This window comes from Chelon labrosus (genome assembly GCF_963514085.1).
Source record: "Chelon labrosus genome assembly, chromosome: 8".
Lineage (NCBI taxonomy): Eukaryota > Metazoa > Chordata > Actinopteri > Mugiliformes > Mugilidae > Chelon > Chelon labrosus.
In genome coordinates, this window is record NC_140358.1 from 30,392,126 (window position 1) to 30,409,394 (window position 17,269).

The 17,269-nt window shown below is 45.0% G+C and overlaps 1 protein-coding gene across 1 annotated transcript; it reads right to left on the minus strand.

Moving 5' to 3' along the window:
* Positions 1–869: 869 nt before the first annotated feature.
* On the minus strand, positions 870–16,850 carry LOC311491856 (NACHT, LRR and PYD domains-containing protein 3-like). Its single transcript, XM_084549895.1, has 12 exons — positions 16,741–16,850; positions 16,498–16,688; positions 12,618–12,643; positions 12,060–12,125; positions 11,686–11,914; positions 10,094–11,523; positions 9,425–9,786; positions 9,145–9,318; positions 3,058–3,231; positions 2,605–2,778; positions 2,404–2,450; positions 870–2,230 (listed from the first exon to the last, which is right to left on the minus strand). Exons 1-12 carry the CDS (start codon positions 16,824–16,826, stop codon positions 1,683–1,685), a joined length of 3,507 nt encoding a protein of 1,168 aa, XP_084406021.1. The 5' UTR covers positions 16,827–16,850; the 3' UTR covers positions 870–1,682.
* Positions 16,851–17,269: the final 419 nt, after the last annotated feature.

The following is a 17,269-nucleotide window of genomic DNA, read 5'->3' on the forward strand; positions in this document are numbered from 1 at the left end:
TTAGATTGAAGAGATGCTGGTGAACAGCAGACATCTGGCTTGCACAGGTCCTCAATATCCTGGGGCTGATGGGGAAGCTAACAGGAGCTACGCTAACAGGAGCTAGTCTCAGTCGGCTACACGACCCTGGCTAGCTGTTTTCCATGGTGTGAAGCCGTTCTTCCAATTCAGAGAGCCTCGCCTCCAATGCTACGAATAAACTACATTTATTACAAGCACCATTACTGTTAAAGGAGACAGAGGAGTAACTAAACATGTGACAGGACATGTAGGAGGGAGAAGGAGAAGCAGAGGGAGACAGAGTAGGCTAACCCGCTAAAGTTAACAGACCAAAGTTGATTCAGAAGGATCTATGGAGGACAAGTGGTTGAGTAAAAGATGTGTAAGAATTCATTGCTCTACACGGAACGTTTCTGTGATTTCACAGAATCTAAAATAGTCTGCAAACAGCAACATGGGTAACTGCAGTACTCTATTATTCTTTTACATATTTGTAGATCACGTAAACATATTCACATTTTTGCCTATTATTGGTAATGTAACAGTGAGCTCCTTATTTTAATCACCCAGCCTCTTGCTGCTGTACTCTTGGTACAGGAACACTACAGGGCTGGCTGCTCTCACCTCTCCTCTACTGTCTGGATACAAACAATTGAATCTCCATAAAGATGACACAACTCTCAATGTGGACCTGCTCTGAGTTTCTATCTCTTTGACTTCATTTCATCCTTCTTGTTTCATTTTCATTCTCTCTGATCTGATCTAATTTTATTTTGCCTTTGCTGAAATGTGCTGTATTCATAGAGCTGCCTTGTCTGGATCATCAGCCAAATATGAGACAATGTGCTTTTCATTGATGATGTATGTAGGATATAAATGACTTATCTAGATTAACAAACTCTATGTGACTGTCAGTCAGGTCAGTGTATTCAGAAGAATATTCCAGAGATTTACAAAGAGCTTCTGTTTTTATTAGATTACGAGTCGGCTGGAAAGCATTCGATCATTTCTACACTGATATACAGACAGAATTTAAACTGGAGGAAACAACATTCACCATCCACTCTCTGTCTTTTCTGGGAGACACTTTGTCTCTTGGTTATCTTGGATGTGATGTTTGTTTGGACTTGAAGTTTGTGTCTTTGCAGCAGTGTTCCTGTTGTCAGCTTCTTCTTTTCACTTTCACATGTTGTTCATGTTCATATTAACTGTTCCTCATGTTCTCCTGCCATCACTGAATAAATGTAGTGAAGGAAACACTGAGACAGGAGAAATAAAATCACTTTATTGAAGCTCTCTGTGGTATTAAATGTTGAACTTTTATTCTTCCACCAGTGAACATGATGAACTTGTGTTGGAGGAACAGACCAACAGATGTTCTGCAGAGAAACATGAGGCTCTGCTGCCTCCTGCTGTTCACTCAGAGAATCACACTCTGGACCTTGTTCAACGTTAAAATAAGTTTTTCTGATGAATCCACATCAGTTCATTGTTCGTCTTCATGCTGGTAACACACTGACTGTGGAGAAGAACCTCAACCAACCAAACCATCTCTGTTACCATGGTGATCTACCTCTGTTACCATGGACACTCTACATGAATCTGGATCTGAGATACAGGAAGAAAACCTGAACTGTACAGACTGAAGTATCTAGTCAGCAGTGAGAGAGTTTCTCTTTAAACTACAGAGAACACAGAGACACTGAAGAACCAGAAGGAGGAAACCAGACTGCAAACCCAGGATAGAGAGGATGAGTGAATGTGGTGTTGAAGGTGTAGAGGTGGATCAGTTTGTCAGAGGAGACTCTGTAGAAGGACAGAGTTCCAGCAGGACAGTCCACATACACTGATACTCTGTTAGAGACAGAGGACGAGGAGATGGATGTTCTTATGTTATTGTGCCAGACAGAGTAACCAGCATCAGAGCAGCTCAGACTCCAGGACTGATCATTCCATCCAAACACGCAGTCATCTCTGTCTCCTCTCCTTCTGATTCCTCTGTAACTCACTGATATAAAAACATCTCGTCTCCACTCAACCTCCCAGTAACAGCGACCAGTCAGAACATTTCTACACAGCAGCTGAGGACAATCAAATCTGTCTGGATGATCAGGATATGGCTGCTCCTCCTCCTCCTCCTCCTCCTCCACACGTGTCACCTCCCTGTTGTTGTCAGACAGTTTGAGTTTCTTGTTCACAGTGTTTGTGTCGACTGTGAGTTCACAGAAAACTGATGGAGAGAACAAACACAATACAGCTGCTGTTATTGATCCATCATGTGTTCATGTATTGACTCTTTGATGAGGACCCATCATCAGAGATGTGAATGAGTGATGGGACAGTTTGAAGATGGGTGAATGTGTGCTGCTTTGTTCCCATCGATCAAATGAAAACCACACTTACACTTCCTCAGACCTGATCTCAACCCTTGGACTCCAGCAGGCTCCACCCTGAAAGGAGGGGGGGGGGGGGGTCAGACCAGCATCACTCTCATTCACTCACTTCACTTCTTCTATGTCCACATGAAGCACTGACAGAGAAAACATTTCCAGCTGTTCCTCCTCTATCAGACATTGTCTGTGGCTGCAGCAGACCTGTCCATACCTGAGAGTTTCCAGTCTCCAGAGTGGATCCTCCAGTCCAGCAGACAGCAGCTTCACTCCCCTGTATCTTGGATGGTTGTAGCTCAGGTCCAGCTCTCTCAGATGGGAGGGGTTGGAGCTCAGAGCTGAGGCCAGAGAAGAACATCCTTCCTCTGTGATCAGACAACCTGACAGCCTGCAGACACACAAAACAACACATGTGTCAGATCATCTGAAGCTACTGCAGGAGTGGGAAGGTGGTGTGTTTATGACCATCATCAATCAGCCAACCAGTCGCTGTCGTCTTTAAACTGAATGCTTCCACTGACTGCTTCGCCGTTATCTGACCTTATACTTAAAGACGTCGGAGTAAATCAAGGTTTTCTTAACAGTGTAAATTCACAATAATAATGTTGCCTTAAAACAGATGTGTTTAATTTATTGTTAAGCTATTTCAGAACAGACATGATCTGACCTGAGAGTTTCCAGTTTACAATGAGGACTCTCCAGTCCAGCAGACAGCAGCTCGACTCTTGAATCCTGCAGGTTGTTGTTACTCAGGTCCAGCTCTCTCAGACTGGAGGACTGGGAGCTGAGAACTGAGGACAGAGAAGAACATCCTTCCTCTGTGATCAGACAACCTGACAGCCTGCAGACACACAAAACAACACGTGTCAGATCATCTCTATAACATGAACTGGTTGAGGAGGACCTAAACTCAAATGCGTGACCAAAGACACAGGTGGTGGATTGAAAGTCTTTAATTCATACAGAACAGATGAAAAAGCATTAAGTACACTTGGAGCAGGCTGGTTCATTTCTGACATGAAGTGCAAAGACAAAATTGCACTAATTTAGTATATTAGGTGATTCTGCAGAGGAAACAGTCATCAAGAGCACTAGTCCACTAGAGCAACAGGCGCCAGTGCCCCCGTAACAATGAGTCTGGACCCCCCTGTGGCCCCCCCTCCGAACGACAATGATACAGTAATTATTAAAATTGTGATATTGCGCCAGTGCAAAAAGCGGAACTAATGCGCGTGGCTCAACATTCTAGTCAGATCCTTTAGTGCGTTTCACCACTGAAAACAGCGGTCAGTTTTGATACCATCCACCCAACAAGAGGCAGAGAAACAATTACAATATTGAATAGTTATAAGGTAAGACTTATGGTCAAGAAATGTTGTTGGCTAACTTTATGAATTATAATAGCAGCCTGCCAGACCAGGCGTTAATGTCAGCTTGAGCTGATTGCATGCTTCTAGCTAACGTTAGTTAACCCTTACCACAACAAAAAAACAAGCTCGCAACAGTAGCCTATTGTAATAAATGTTATTTATATCCTGGGTTGCTGAAGTGTTGTGTATAGGGTTACCAACTCCCTGAAAAATAAATAAGGGACACCTCATTGGCAGGGCCGGCCAACCTGAATGCCTTCACCCTTCCCGGCATGGTGAATTTTTTAAGCCCTTTTTTTTGTGTGTGAAACGATTTTTTAACTATTTGACTCAAACCTGAATTGAATTGATGAGGTGGTCGGGTATACATTGACAAGAAGCAGTGGATCCGGCTCCGATGCTGAATGAGTGGCCGGAGTAGTGATCATGTGGAATCCCAGATCTGGCCAAAACCTAGCGAAAATTATGGTGAAACCAGAATCGTGTAGCTACTAATTCGGTGGTGAATAATGGATCAAGAGGGCATGCATGGAAGACTAGTCGGGCATTCACATATTTTTGCATGGGTTCGAACGGGCTTAGGAAAGAGTTAAGACGGAAGAGGTAGATTGGATGCGAGAGTCCCAACTGGTCGGTCTTGCTTCTTTTGAGGTTGAACACTATAGTGTCAGGAGGGTAGAAGGAAATGTCTGAAAGACTGGCCTGGCGGGATGGATCGTACGAGGATGAGAAAGCAGTAAATTCAGAACATTGCAGGAACCCGAAAAAAGCTAGGAGAAACATGGCTTCAAGAGTAGAATTGATAGGAGGTGGCAATTAACCTGCTCTGAGGGTTTGGATACAACGAGTCAGGAGATCTACTGAGAAAGCTAGCCGTTTTGGAGCTGTCCGGGGTTCTGCCTTGCATAAGCCTTTGGTTAATATGCTGAGAATAGGAAATGAGAAAGAAAAATGAGACAGAGAATCAGCAATCGCGTTCATGTGACCTGGAACGTGGCTTGCACGTATGATGAATTGGTGTTGACAGACCAAAAAACAAAAGTAGATGCTAAACAATACTAACATTAACGATATAAACTATCCTGACGTTTCATCCAGGCTTTAGTAACAAGAGAGGCTAACTTATAAACATTAAAAGTAAACAAACATTCCATCCTGACATCATCATTACTCCAAAATATTTCAGGGTTTTGAGCAAACAGTTCATTTACAACAGGTACTCTTAGTTCATCATAGAAGGGACAGTATAAAAGAAAATGTGATTCATTCTCCACTTCTCGTAAATCACAAAGTTCACAAAGTCTCTGTTCCTCTGGGATATTTTTAAATCTGCCGACCTCAAGTGCTGGAAGGATAACTTGCACAAAATCCAACAGAGGGCACTTCATCTGTATAAAGCTGGATGTCATTGGGCTGGGAGATGAAGTTGTCATAAAAAAAAAGAAATACCATTCCAAGAAGACAGGAAATGATGCCACATTTTTAGTTCCAACCTGCAGGCTGGGTCGAGGATGATGGAATCAAGAAGGGAAGGAGCGACGGAGGCCAGTGACAGGAGGTGCAAAAGGAAAGGTCGACCATGGGGAATGATGCGAATGGCGTAATTAAGATGGCAGAGAAGAGAGAGAAGCTGACGTTTTGAACAGCTGGGGGCTAGGAGGAAATTGGAAATAATCAAAGAAATACGGTGGAGTTTCTCTGGTGGCAAAGAGGCTTGGTATGAAATAGAGTTCAGAGTAATGCCAAGGAACTCTAGGGAGGTGTGGGGACCTTCTGTTTTCTCTTTGGAAAGGGGAACAGCGAGATTTGTGAAAGCAGATATGAGTGTGATGAGACCGTGGGATGGGGGTGAGGATGAGGGTGTGATGGTAAGGAAGTCATCCAGCAGATGTACAACGAAAGGGAGCCTGTGGTTGTTAATGAGGATCCAGCAGAGGGCTTCTGAAAGGGAGTCGAATATTTTTGGACTGCTTTTGCAACCGAAGGTGAGGCGAACTACGAAGTAGTAGGACCCTTTCCATGCTACTCCGATAAAAGCCAGTGATATGGCTGGTGGAACTAGGATCCGACTTGATGCTGTGGGCTGCGTGATGACGTCAGCGTGCATGGACGTGATGACGTGTTGTGGTCGAGCCGGAAGACCTGAGTCAAAGCGTGTTGTTTGTCTGGTGGAGGAGATGGAGTCTTGAAGCAGTTCGAAAAAGGTTTGCCTTGTTATCATTGCGGTGGAATGGGATGCCCTTCTCTCTCAAGACGCGCTGGAGACGTGCGACTGTCCAGTCTGCAATGGTAGTCGGGCGTGGAGTGCTGGCCGGAGGTGAAGTGATGGAAGGGCGGCTGTTACGACGTCTTGTTGCCGGCTGGCTACGGCGGTTTCTGGGTGGATGTGGCTCAGGTGAGTGGCGCAGAGTACTGCGACGTGGTGGAGGAGGTGTAGAATGGAGGTCGGAGATAGAGAGATAGATAGATAGATAGGTACTTTATTGATCCCGAAGGAAATTAAAGGAGTCACTGGATGGAGGATAATGTACGAGGTTTTGAGGAACTTGGACGACGGAGGGCAGTTGGAATGAAGTAGACGGAATAGGAGAATCTGGGATGATCGACGGGAAATCGATTGCTTTGCTGTCGGACGCATCGAGGACCAACTCATGGTCCATAGTGAAGGTGATCTAGTTTTCTTCTGTGCTCTTGAAAGCACGTTTGAGAACTGAGACAAACGTGCGAGAAGAGGTTAGATGTGCCTATATAGGCAGGTGCGGATAATTTGAGGCGTGGTTCTGTTCCTGAACCTCAGTATATATGTATATAATTGATTATAATTAACTGAGAAACTGAACCAAGGCTGCACCTAACAGTTATTTTCATTATCAATTCATCTGCTGATTATTTTCTCCGATCAGTCAATACAAGCAATACAACAAGACTGGATGGCAAGGAGAAGGAGCAAAAACACATTAAACGGGCACTTAAGACATGTGGATATCCCAACTGGGCCTTTGTAAAAGGCTCAAGAAGATACCCCAAAAAGGACAGAGAGGAGGAGAGCAGCAAAAGGAAAAACATCGTCATCCCCTACGTGGCTGGAGTGTCCGAGAAACTCAGGAGAATTTTCAGAAATCACCGTATTCCAGTTTATTTCAAACCAGGAAACACACTTAGGCCAAGACTGGTCCATCCTAAAGACAAAACACCCAGGCAGAAACAGAGTAATGTGGTGTACGCTGTTCAGTGCAGTGAGGAGTGTACAGATTTATACATTGGGGAAACTGAACAACCCATCCATAAACACATGTACCAGCACAGGAGAGCCAGCTCATCAGGAAACGATTCAGCGGTCCACTTACACCTGAAGGACAAAGGACACTCCTTTGGAGATAACAACGTCCAAATCTTAGCCAGAGAAGACCGATGGTTTGAAAGAGGAGTAAAGGAAGCCATCTATGTCAGTGTAGCACTGGTAACTTAAGTCACTCTGCCATAGTTTATTGTTGGCCAACCCAAATCACAACCTGAAGGAAAACAGGAACAGGAAACAGCCAATCAGACACCTTCAAAGCACTGGACTTCCTCATTGTCACCTGAGCCAATCACCTGCAGTCTTGCTAATCACCTGCAGTCCTTTCCACCTGGTATTCACCCCTTCCTTTGTTTGAAGTGAACTCAGCTTCATTCAGATACACAGCAGCCACTCGATCGCACCATATCACTCCACATCAGAATCTGTATTGTAAACCAGCAGGAATTTGGAAACAGGACTTCTCCTTGGATTGGTGAGTCACATCTCAACTGAAACAAGTTGGAAACTGTTCAGTATCAGAGCTAACAAATGCTAATGCTAACAGGCCTCCACCATTCCATTACCCAACCATTTCTACTGCTGCCTTGGATTTCTGGATAGTGACTTTTGGCTGAACACTGGTGAGACTGAGGAAAAGCGCATATATTTAATGTGGAAAGACTGATGATGATGATGATGATTCTAATAATGCCTGTTTGCAAAACAGGTTAGGCTTTTATGGATGGAGAGATTTGAGATTGATGGCGAGCTACCCCTTTGAAAGAACTGGACAACTTCTGAAGGATTCGAGGATTCACCCATTCACCCACCCCACCTATTGGCAGACCTCAAGCCTACCTGCTTCATGCCCTTTCTCAATGGTGTGGTAGGAACATCACATCCTACACTGCATCCACTGTTCACCTCATGAACAAAGAACTGCCAATTCATATTGCTTTTGATTTAAGTGATTGAAAGGTTTGAATTTGAGACTTAGAGGTGCATTTAATGAACTTTTACTGAAACCGCTACTAGTAGGACTGAATATAACCTATTGCATTGCAACTGTGAGATTTTTGTGTTATTGTTTTGGCTTTATAATTTTGCTCATTGTTTTTCTTGATGCATTTCAAGTATTTTTTGTTCTAAGAATATTCAATACAATACCGGTAACATCAGTACTGTGTCATGTGCTTCATTGATCTTCACACAGCTCCATGAGTCGAACCTTAGCCCAAAATTACATATAGTAGCCTAGCAAATTATTATTCTTATTCTTCATATCTATTGTGTATTATTTAATAGGAATATTCTATTGTAAGTGTTACATCAGACTGGAAAAACCTTCACTAAAGAGAGGAGGTGGACTGAGATTTAATCTGACATCTATTTACAATACAGTTTTAACTTCTGTCCCCAAGAAGTTTCAATCTCATTCACACCTTGACACTGGAGCCTCTGACGGACAAGTGTCGTTAGAGAACCATTCATAGGGAAGAGGACAGGGACAAAACAGTCCCCCCTCAACAACAGGTAAGTACCCAGTCGTTAATTGAAATTACCTGCACCAGTTTCTGGTTATTAGCATAACAAGCAAGTTTTTTCAGGAGGAGTTCCTATTTAAACCTCAAACTTCCCACCAGTCCCCTAGAACTGAAGAAGCTACTCGGATGAGTGGTGAAACGTCTTCTCAAAAAAAAAAAAAAAAAAAAAAAAAACTCTACAGTCCAGTTGCCTTTTTTGAACCTTTGTTGGATATACCATGACCTGGATGACTGAGAACCTTCACAGACATATTTAGAGGTCGTGAAGGATTTGTTTCATTGTGAAGGCAAGTGTTTAGAACCACACAGATGTTTTTAATTCAGAAGTGTTATTACAGCAGACCAGCTGCCATGGTAACCACTACCAGATCATCTGTGATGTAATAAAAATATAAAATCTGTGCATGGAAAATATTTACAGGTTCTAAAAACCTACTGAAAACAACTGGACTGAAAATATCTAAAAGTTTATCCAACAATATTTCATTTTATCTGTTTTTGCCTTAAAACAGGTGTGTTTAATTTATTGTTAAGATATTTCATAACAGACTTGATCTGACCTGAGAGTTTCCAGTTTACAGTGAGGACTCTCCAGTCCAGCAGACAGCAGCTTCACTCCTGAATCCTCCAGGTTGTTGTTACTCAGGTCCAGTTCTCTCAGACTGGAGGACTGGGAGCTGAGAACTGAGGACAGAGCTATACAGCTTCTCTTTGAGAGGTTACAACTGCTCAGCCTGAAGAGACAAAGAGAAAAAGGAGAAGAATCGGTTGATTTTCTCTCCTCTTCAAAAGGGATAGAAGAATAAATTGTTGTGAATGAATCAAACTCTCTTTACTTACAGAGCTTTGTTGGAGGCTTTGACCACTGGCAGCAGCCACAGAAGAGCCTCATCTGAAGCAGAGTATTTCTTCAGGTCAAACTCCTCCAGATCTTCTTCTGATGACAGTAAGATGAAGACCAGAGCTGACCACTGAGCAGGAGACAGTTTATCTGTGGAGAGTCTTCCTGATCTCAGGGACTGTTGGATCTCCTCCACTAGAGAACCATCATTCAGTTCATTCAGACAGTGGAACAGATTGATGCTTTGCTCTGTAGACATATTCTCACTGATCTTCTTCTTGATGTACTGAACTGTTTCCTGATTGGTCTGTGAGCTACTTCCTGTCTGTGTCAGCAGACCTCGTAGGAGAGCCTTATTGGTCTGCAGTGAAAGATAAAGATAAAGAGAGCCTTTATTTGTCATTATATTATACAAGTATCATATAACGAGATTGCATGGTCAGACATGGAGGGTTGGTCCTGAGCCGCTGCACTCGCGCGCGCCGCCACTGTGGGCCAACCTGACCGGTGCCTAACACCTAGCATGTTTTGATGATGGGAGGAAACCGGAGTGCCCGGAGAAAACCCACGCAGACACGGGGAGAACATGCAAACTCCACACAGAAAGGCCTCCGCCCCGGGGATTTGAACCAGCGACCTTCTTGCTGTGAGGCACCAACGCTACCCACTGTGCCACCGTGGCAAAGTGGGTAGCAAAGGAACAAGTCCAGGTGTCCATGTGGACTCTGTAAGGTCTTGTCCACAGCACTCTGATGGAGACGTGTTAGTTTAGGTTTGTTTCTAAAGAGTTTAGACTTCAGAGATGTAGTTTGTTGTTCTTCCATCAGGTTGACAACAGAGTTGATGAAGGTCAGATGGACATGAAGAGCAGCCAGAAACTCCTGAACGCTCAGATGGACGAAGCAGAACACCTTGTCCTGGTACAGTCCTCTCTCCTCTTTAAAGATCTGTGTCAACACTCCTGAGTACACTGAGGCTGCTCTGATATCGATGCCACACTCTTTAAGGTCTGATTCATAGAAGATCAGGTTTCCTTTCTGCAGCTGATCAAAAGCCAGTTTTCCCAGAGACTCAATCATCTTCCTAGTCTCTAGACTCCAGTGTGGATCTGTCTCAGCTCCTCCATCATACTTGACCTTCTTCACTTTGGCCTGAACCACCAGGAAGTGGATATACATCTCAGTCAGGGTCTTGGGCAGCTCTCCTCCCTCTCTGGTTTCCAACACACCCTCCAGAACTGTAGCAGTGATCCAGCAGAAGACTGGGATGTGACACATGATGTGGAGGCTTCGTGATGTCTTGATGTGGGAGATGATCCTGCTGGCCTGCTCCTCATCTCTGAATCTCTTCCTGAAGTACTCCTCCTTCTGGGGGTCAGTGAACCCTCTGACCTCTGTCACCATGTCAACACACTCAGGAGGGATCTGATTGGCTGCTGCAGGTCGTGTGGTTATCCAGAGGCGAGCAGAGGGAAGCAGTTTCCCCCTGATGAGGTTTGTCAGCAGCACATCCACTGAGGTGGACTCTGTAACATCAGTCAAGATCTCAGTGTTGTGGAAGTCCAGAGGAAGTCGACACTCATCCAGACCATCAAAGATGAACACAACCTGGAACTCTTCAAAGCTGCAGATTCCTGCTTCTTTGGTTTCAGTAAAGAAGTGATGAACAAGTTCCACCAAGCTGAACTTTCTCTCTTTCAACACATTCAGCTCTCTGAAAGTCAATGGAAATATGAAGAGGATGTCCTGGTTGGCTTTGTCTTCAGCCCAGTCCAGAGTGAACTTCTGTGTTAAGACTGTTTTCCCAATGCCAGCCACTCCCTTTGTCATCACTCCATGTCTTCCAGGTGAGGCTTTAAAGAGGTCTTCTTGTCTGATGGGTGTTTCTGGTCTGTGTGGTTTCCTGGATGCTGTTTCAATCTGTCTGACCTCATGTTCATCATTGACCTCTGCAGTCCGTCCCTCTGTGATGTAGAGCTCTGTGTAGATCTCATTCAGAAGGGTTGAGTTTCCTGCTTTAGCAATCCCCTCAAACACACACTGGAACTTCTCCTTCAGAGCAGATTTAACTTTACGTCCACAAACTGCAGCTCCAAGTCCTGAAACAAGAAATAAGATGAATGAATAAACTCTCCAGTAAATAGTCCAACATGTCATTGCTCTAAAGAATGAGTGTGTGAATATATCTTGGTTCATCTCTGGAGACATTAGTAAATGTCCCATTTCTCCAGCAGCTTCAATGTTTAGAGAAATCCTCTTACTGCTCTGCAGACAGTCAGCCAGCTCCTCCTGCTTCATTCTCCTCAGGAAGTTCATTGTGATCTTCACAAATAAATCTCTGCTGCTCCTCCTCTGTTCTTCGTCCTCACCCTCCAACACCTCCTCATCCTCCCTCTGACTCTCTGAGCATTCTGGGTAATCTGGACTCAGAACCTTCTGGATCTTCTTCAGCTCGTTCTTCACAAAAGTGATGATGTTGTCCTCCAGGAGCTGGAACAGAATACCATATGAATGACACAAGCAGACTGAAATCATGGAGACAAACATCAGATCCATGTTGGACACACTGACAATCCACTGGTCTACAAAGTACAGCATGGAGATGATAGAAAGTAGTTGTTGTACATGTACAGACCAGAAAGATGGAGTCCAGCTGTGTCTGATGCTGCTGGGCAGACTGACCACTGAGAACCTCTGAGCTCTGCTGGTGGACTCTGTGGACCAATCATCAACAATTAGCTCTCATCACCAGGTCAACACATCGTACAAACTGGTTCTCTTCTAGAATAACTCTACTCTGACTGTCAGTTACAGCTTACATCTGATCAGCTGATGGACGTCCTCCTTTAAAGTCAAAGGGTCTGTGTTTGGACCAGTCACTGGTTGTTTTGGTGCGCTCTACTTTGTTTTGCTTTTTTGCTTGTTAATCCTGTTTTTTGTTGTGTGAGGAACACATACACAAGGGATGACCTGCTGAATATCATAACTACAACACCATTGGACTTATTTCCGGATTTTATTGCTCCATCCTGTGATATTTTGGACATATTGGTCAAAGGTGCGCTCACCTTTGCCAACGCAATACGCCCGCAACGACGCAGGAGAGGAAAGCGTGCTGGCGCACTGGTACGCCTTCGTCAGCGTGGACATCGCACTTTGCTGCCGGACATTTTCCTCTCTAATGTGCGCTCACTGTGCAACAAGACAGAAGAACTCCAGCTACGGATGGGGAAAAACAGAGACCTTTCTACATCTTCAGACTACATTTACACGTGGCCGGTTATTTTCATAAATGGACATTTCACCCTCTCCGTTTTCAAAAATAACATCGTGCACACCTATCAGTTTTCAGAAAAGTTTTCGTTTACACGAACCCGTGTATATGCCGTCAAGAGCATGCCAACCCTGTAGGTGGCAGTGTAACGAGAAGCTCAAGCCCACGTTAGCCAATCAGAATCCTGAAAATAGAAAGCAAGCGATGAATAAACATAAACATAGGTCGCACTTTTGGAGCATGCAGGTGCACCTTCCGGCGCATACTGTGACGTCGGCTGCCTAAACCTTCGTTTTTGTCAGTTTACATGCAAACGTGCAACCGAAGTTTTCCAAAATATGCACTCTGGCCGGAGTTTTTAGAAAGCTAATTTTCATAGGCGAATTCTCCGTTTGCATGTAAACGAAGGGCTCAAACGAAGGTAAATGTCTCAGTTTTTCAAAATAACCATGTACGTGTAAACGGGGCCTCAGTCCTTTGCTTCACCGAGACCTGGCTGAGTGGATTAATACCGGACTCCGCGCTGCAGCTGGCAGGATTCCAACTCTTCAGAGCAGATCGCCACACAGAGCTCTCCGGCAAGACGAAAGGTGGAGGTCTGTGTTTTTACATAAACTGTAGCTGGTGTACCGACGTGACAGTGATCCAGCAGTACTGTTCCCCAGACTTGGAATTACTTTTCATAAAACCCTTTTACTCCCCCCGCGAGTTTTCTTCATTCATTCTGGTCCGTGTTTACATTCCGCTGGCAGCCAACGTCCATGACGCACAGCGCGCGCTGGCCGACCAGATTCTACACGTGGAGAAAACTAACCCGGACTCCTTAGTTATTGTCCTCGGTGACTTTAACAAGGTAAATCTCTCCCACGTTCTCCCTAAATATAAACAGTTTATCAGCTGTCCCACCAGGGAAGACAGAACTTTGGACCACTGCTACACCACAGTCAAAGATGCCTTTCACGCTGTCCCCCGTGCGCCACTGGGAGAATCAGACCACGTCATGATCCACCTGATTCCAGCATATAGACAGAAACTTAAACTCTGTAAACCTGCTGTGAGGACATCTAAGATGTGGACCAGTGAGGACATGTTTGGACTGTACTGACTGGGACACTTTCAAGGCGGCAACAAACAGTTTGGATGAGTACACAGAAGCAGTGATGTCATACATCAGCTTCTGTGAGGACTGCTGTATCCCAACACGCACCAGGGTGAGTTATAACAATGACAAACCCTGGTTCACAGCCAAACTCAGGCACCTCAGGTTGGAGAAGGAGAAGGCATTCAGGAGACAGAGAGAAAAGAGTCAAAGTACAAGTTTAGCAAAGCAGTGAGGGAAGCTAAACGACAGTAGTCAGAAAAGCTGCAGAGCCAGTTTGCAGCCAACGACTCGAGCTCTGTCTGGAGGGGCTTCAAGAACATCACCAACTACAAGCCCAACCCCCCCCCCCCCCCCCCCCCCCCACTCTGTGAACGACTCACGCCTGGCCAACAACCTGAATGAATGAAAGACAATGGGACAGTATGACAACCACCCCCCCTCCGCCCCCCCCACGATGACACCTCTCCCACCAGCACTGGTATCTGTGAAACCTCACAGGCCCTCACACCAGTGCCCCCCTCCTCCCCGACAACAACAATGGCCAAGGCTCCCTCACAGCCAGTGGACTCAGAGCCTCCCTCCCTTATGTACATATACAACTACACCCCCTCTAAGTTTACCAGTCTATATTTTTATTCAGTCTATATTTTTATTCTTATTTTTATTTTATATTTTATTTCTCTATTGGTGTACATTACACTTATATTGCTTATCTTGTGTGGAAACTACTGTTTACTGTAGTACTTATATTCTTTATTTTTTATACTACTGGCTGCAGGTACAACAATACATTTCACTGTGCATTGTACTGTGTATAAATTGTACATTGTCACATTGTACATGTGACAAATAAAAACCTATCTATCTATCTATCTCCATCTCACCTCTCACCATCCTGGAGAAGGACGTGAAGAGGCTGTTTATGAGGCAGAACCCCCCAAGGCTGCTGGACCAGACTCTGTGTCTTCATCCACCTTGAAGCACTGTGCTGATCAACTGTCTTCAGTGATCACGGATATATTCAACATCTCACTGAAGTCATGTCACGTGCCAGCTTGCTTCAAGGCCTCCACCATCATCCCAGTCCCCAAAAAGCCAAGGACCACTGGTCTCCATGACAACCACCCTGTTGCCCTGACATCAGTTGTGATGAAGTCGTTTGAGTGCCTTGTGCTTTCTCACCTTAAGGATTTAACAGACCCATTCCTGGACCCCCTGCAGTTCACCTACAGATCAAACAGATCTGTGGATGACGCTGTCAACCTGTCCCTCCACCTCATCCTCCAGCACCTGGACTCCCCCAGATCATATGCCAGGGTCCTGTTTGTGGATTTCAGAGTCGTCCCGTCTCTACTACAGGACAAACTCTCCCAGCTGACCGTGCCTGACTCCATCTGCAGGTGGATCACAGACTTCCTGTCTGACAGGAGGCAGCATGTGAGGAAAACACATCTCAGACTCCCGTACCATCAGCACGGGTTCCCCTCAAGGCTGTGTCCTTTCTCCTCTGCTCTTCTCCATGTACACCAACAGCTGCACCTCCAGTCACGAGTCTGTCAAGCTCCTGAAGTTTGCGGATGACACCACCCTCATCGGGCTCATCTCAGGTGGAGATGAGAGCGCCTACAGATTGGAGATTGACCGCTTGGTGACTTGGTGCAGCCGCCACAACCTGGAGCTGAATGCCTCCAAGACAGTGGAGATGATTGTGGACTACAGGAAGAACACAGCCCCACTCCTCCCCATCATCTTGTCTGACTCTACAGTCAACACTGTGGAGTCCTTCCGTTTCCTGGAAACCATCATGTCCCAGGACCTCAAATGGGAGCTGAACATCAGCGCCCTAATTAAAAAAGCTCAGCAGAGGATGTACTTCCTGTAGCAGCTGAAGAAATTCAACCTGGCAAAGACAATGATGGTTGACTTGTCCACTGCCATCATTGAGTCCATCACCACCTGGTCTGCTGCAGCCTCTGCTGAGGACAAGAGCAGACTGCAGCGTGTCATTCGCTCTGCAGAGAAGGTGATTGGCTGCAGTCTGACGTCTCTAGACCAGCTGAACGCTTCCAGGACTCTGAAGCATCTGAGATTGTGTCTGATCCCTCTCACCCTGGACACGGACTATTTAACAGACTCCCCTCTGGCAGATGGCTGAGATCCATTGAGTGTAGGACCACTCACATGGTGAACAGTTTTTTCCCATCCACAGCGTCTGCTGAACAATGCCAAGCCCCCCCCCATGAACACATCAAGCCCACCACCATCCCACAGTAAATGTTCTGCTGGAATATATATATATATATATATATATATATACTGTGTATATATTTTTGTATTTTATATATAGTTTCTATATATATATATAGTTTTTTATTTTATTTTATTTTTTTATTTTATGCGTAACAACACCAAAGCAAATTCCTTGTATGTACAAACATGCTTGTCAATAAAGTCTTTTCTGATTCTGATTCTGATTCTGATGTTGGATAAAAACTGATGAAAAGTATCTTCAAGCTCTGAATGAACACAACAACTAACTTTCTGTCAGTTTGAAGCTCTGACCTTCCATCAGCAGATTGACTGAAATGAACAGGAAGATCCATTGACCGGTCACTCTTCATGGACACACAGCTGGGTCCAGGTCTAGGTCCAGGTCCAGGTCCAGGTTCAGGTTCAGGTTCAGGCCCAGGCCCATGCCCAGGCCCAGGTCTAGATCCAGATCCAGGTCCATGTCCAGGTCCAGGTCCAGGTCCAGATCTATCTCTTGGTTTAGGTCTAGGTCTAGGTTTAGGTTTAGGTTTAGGTCCAGGTCCAGGTCCAGGTCCAGGACCAGGTCCAGCAGAGTCAGACCTTTGAGAGCAAATAGTGATGGTGCAGTGATGTGAGTGCTGAGCTCTGACATGGAGAAGAGTCATAGACAGTTAGAGATGGTCACCTCACCTCTGAGCTTTGGTCTGGATCTCATGTCCCCCACACATAGTGGTTTTAGAGGGAGGGACTCCCTCCTGTCTGTCCTCCTGATTCATAGCAGAGTCCACACCTTCATACAAACACAGAAACCTGCTGGGAGAGCTCACACATTATTTCTCCTGGTTCCTCTCAGTCACATGACAAACACACAGAGCTCTGACTGGAGGAAACCCATCAAGCTTTGGGGCAGCACGTTCACTTCAATACTAAATACACTCTGACAGTTTCAGAGTACAGATGCTGTTGACATATCTAAGAACACTCTTTAGTCTTTGGGATTGTTTGAAGACTACAGGAATACACTTCATGCTGATTTATCTTTGCTTTTCTTTGCTTTTTCATTTCTATTTGACTTTAAAAAGCTCTTCAACATTTGAAATGTTCTTTGTCCAAGTCTCCTCTATCTAATCAGAAGCTTCAGTGGCAGCTAGTCCAATAATCATGACTGAATCCTGTTACCTTGGCAGATGCTGCTGAATTCACATCCACATCATCTCCC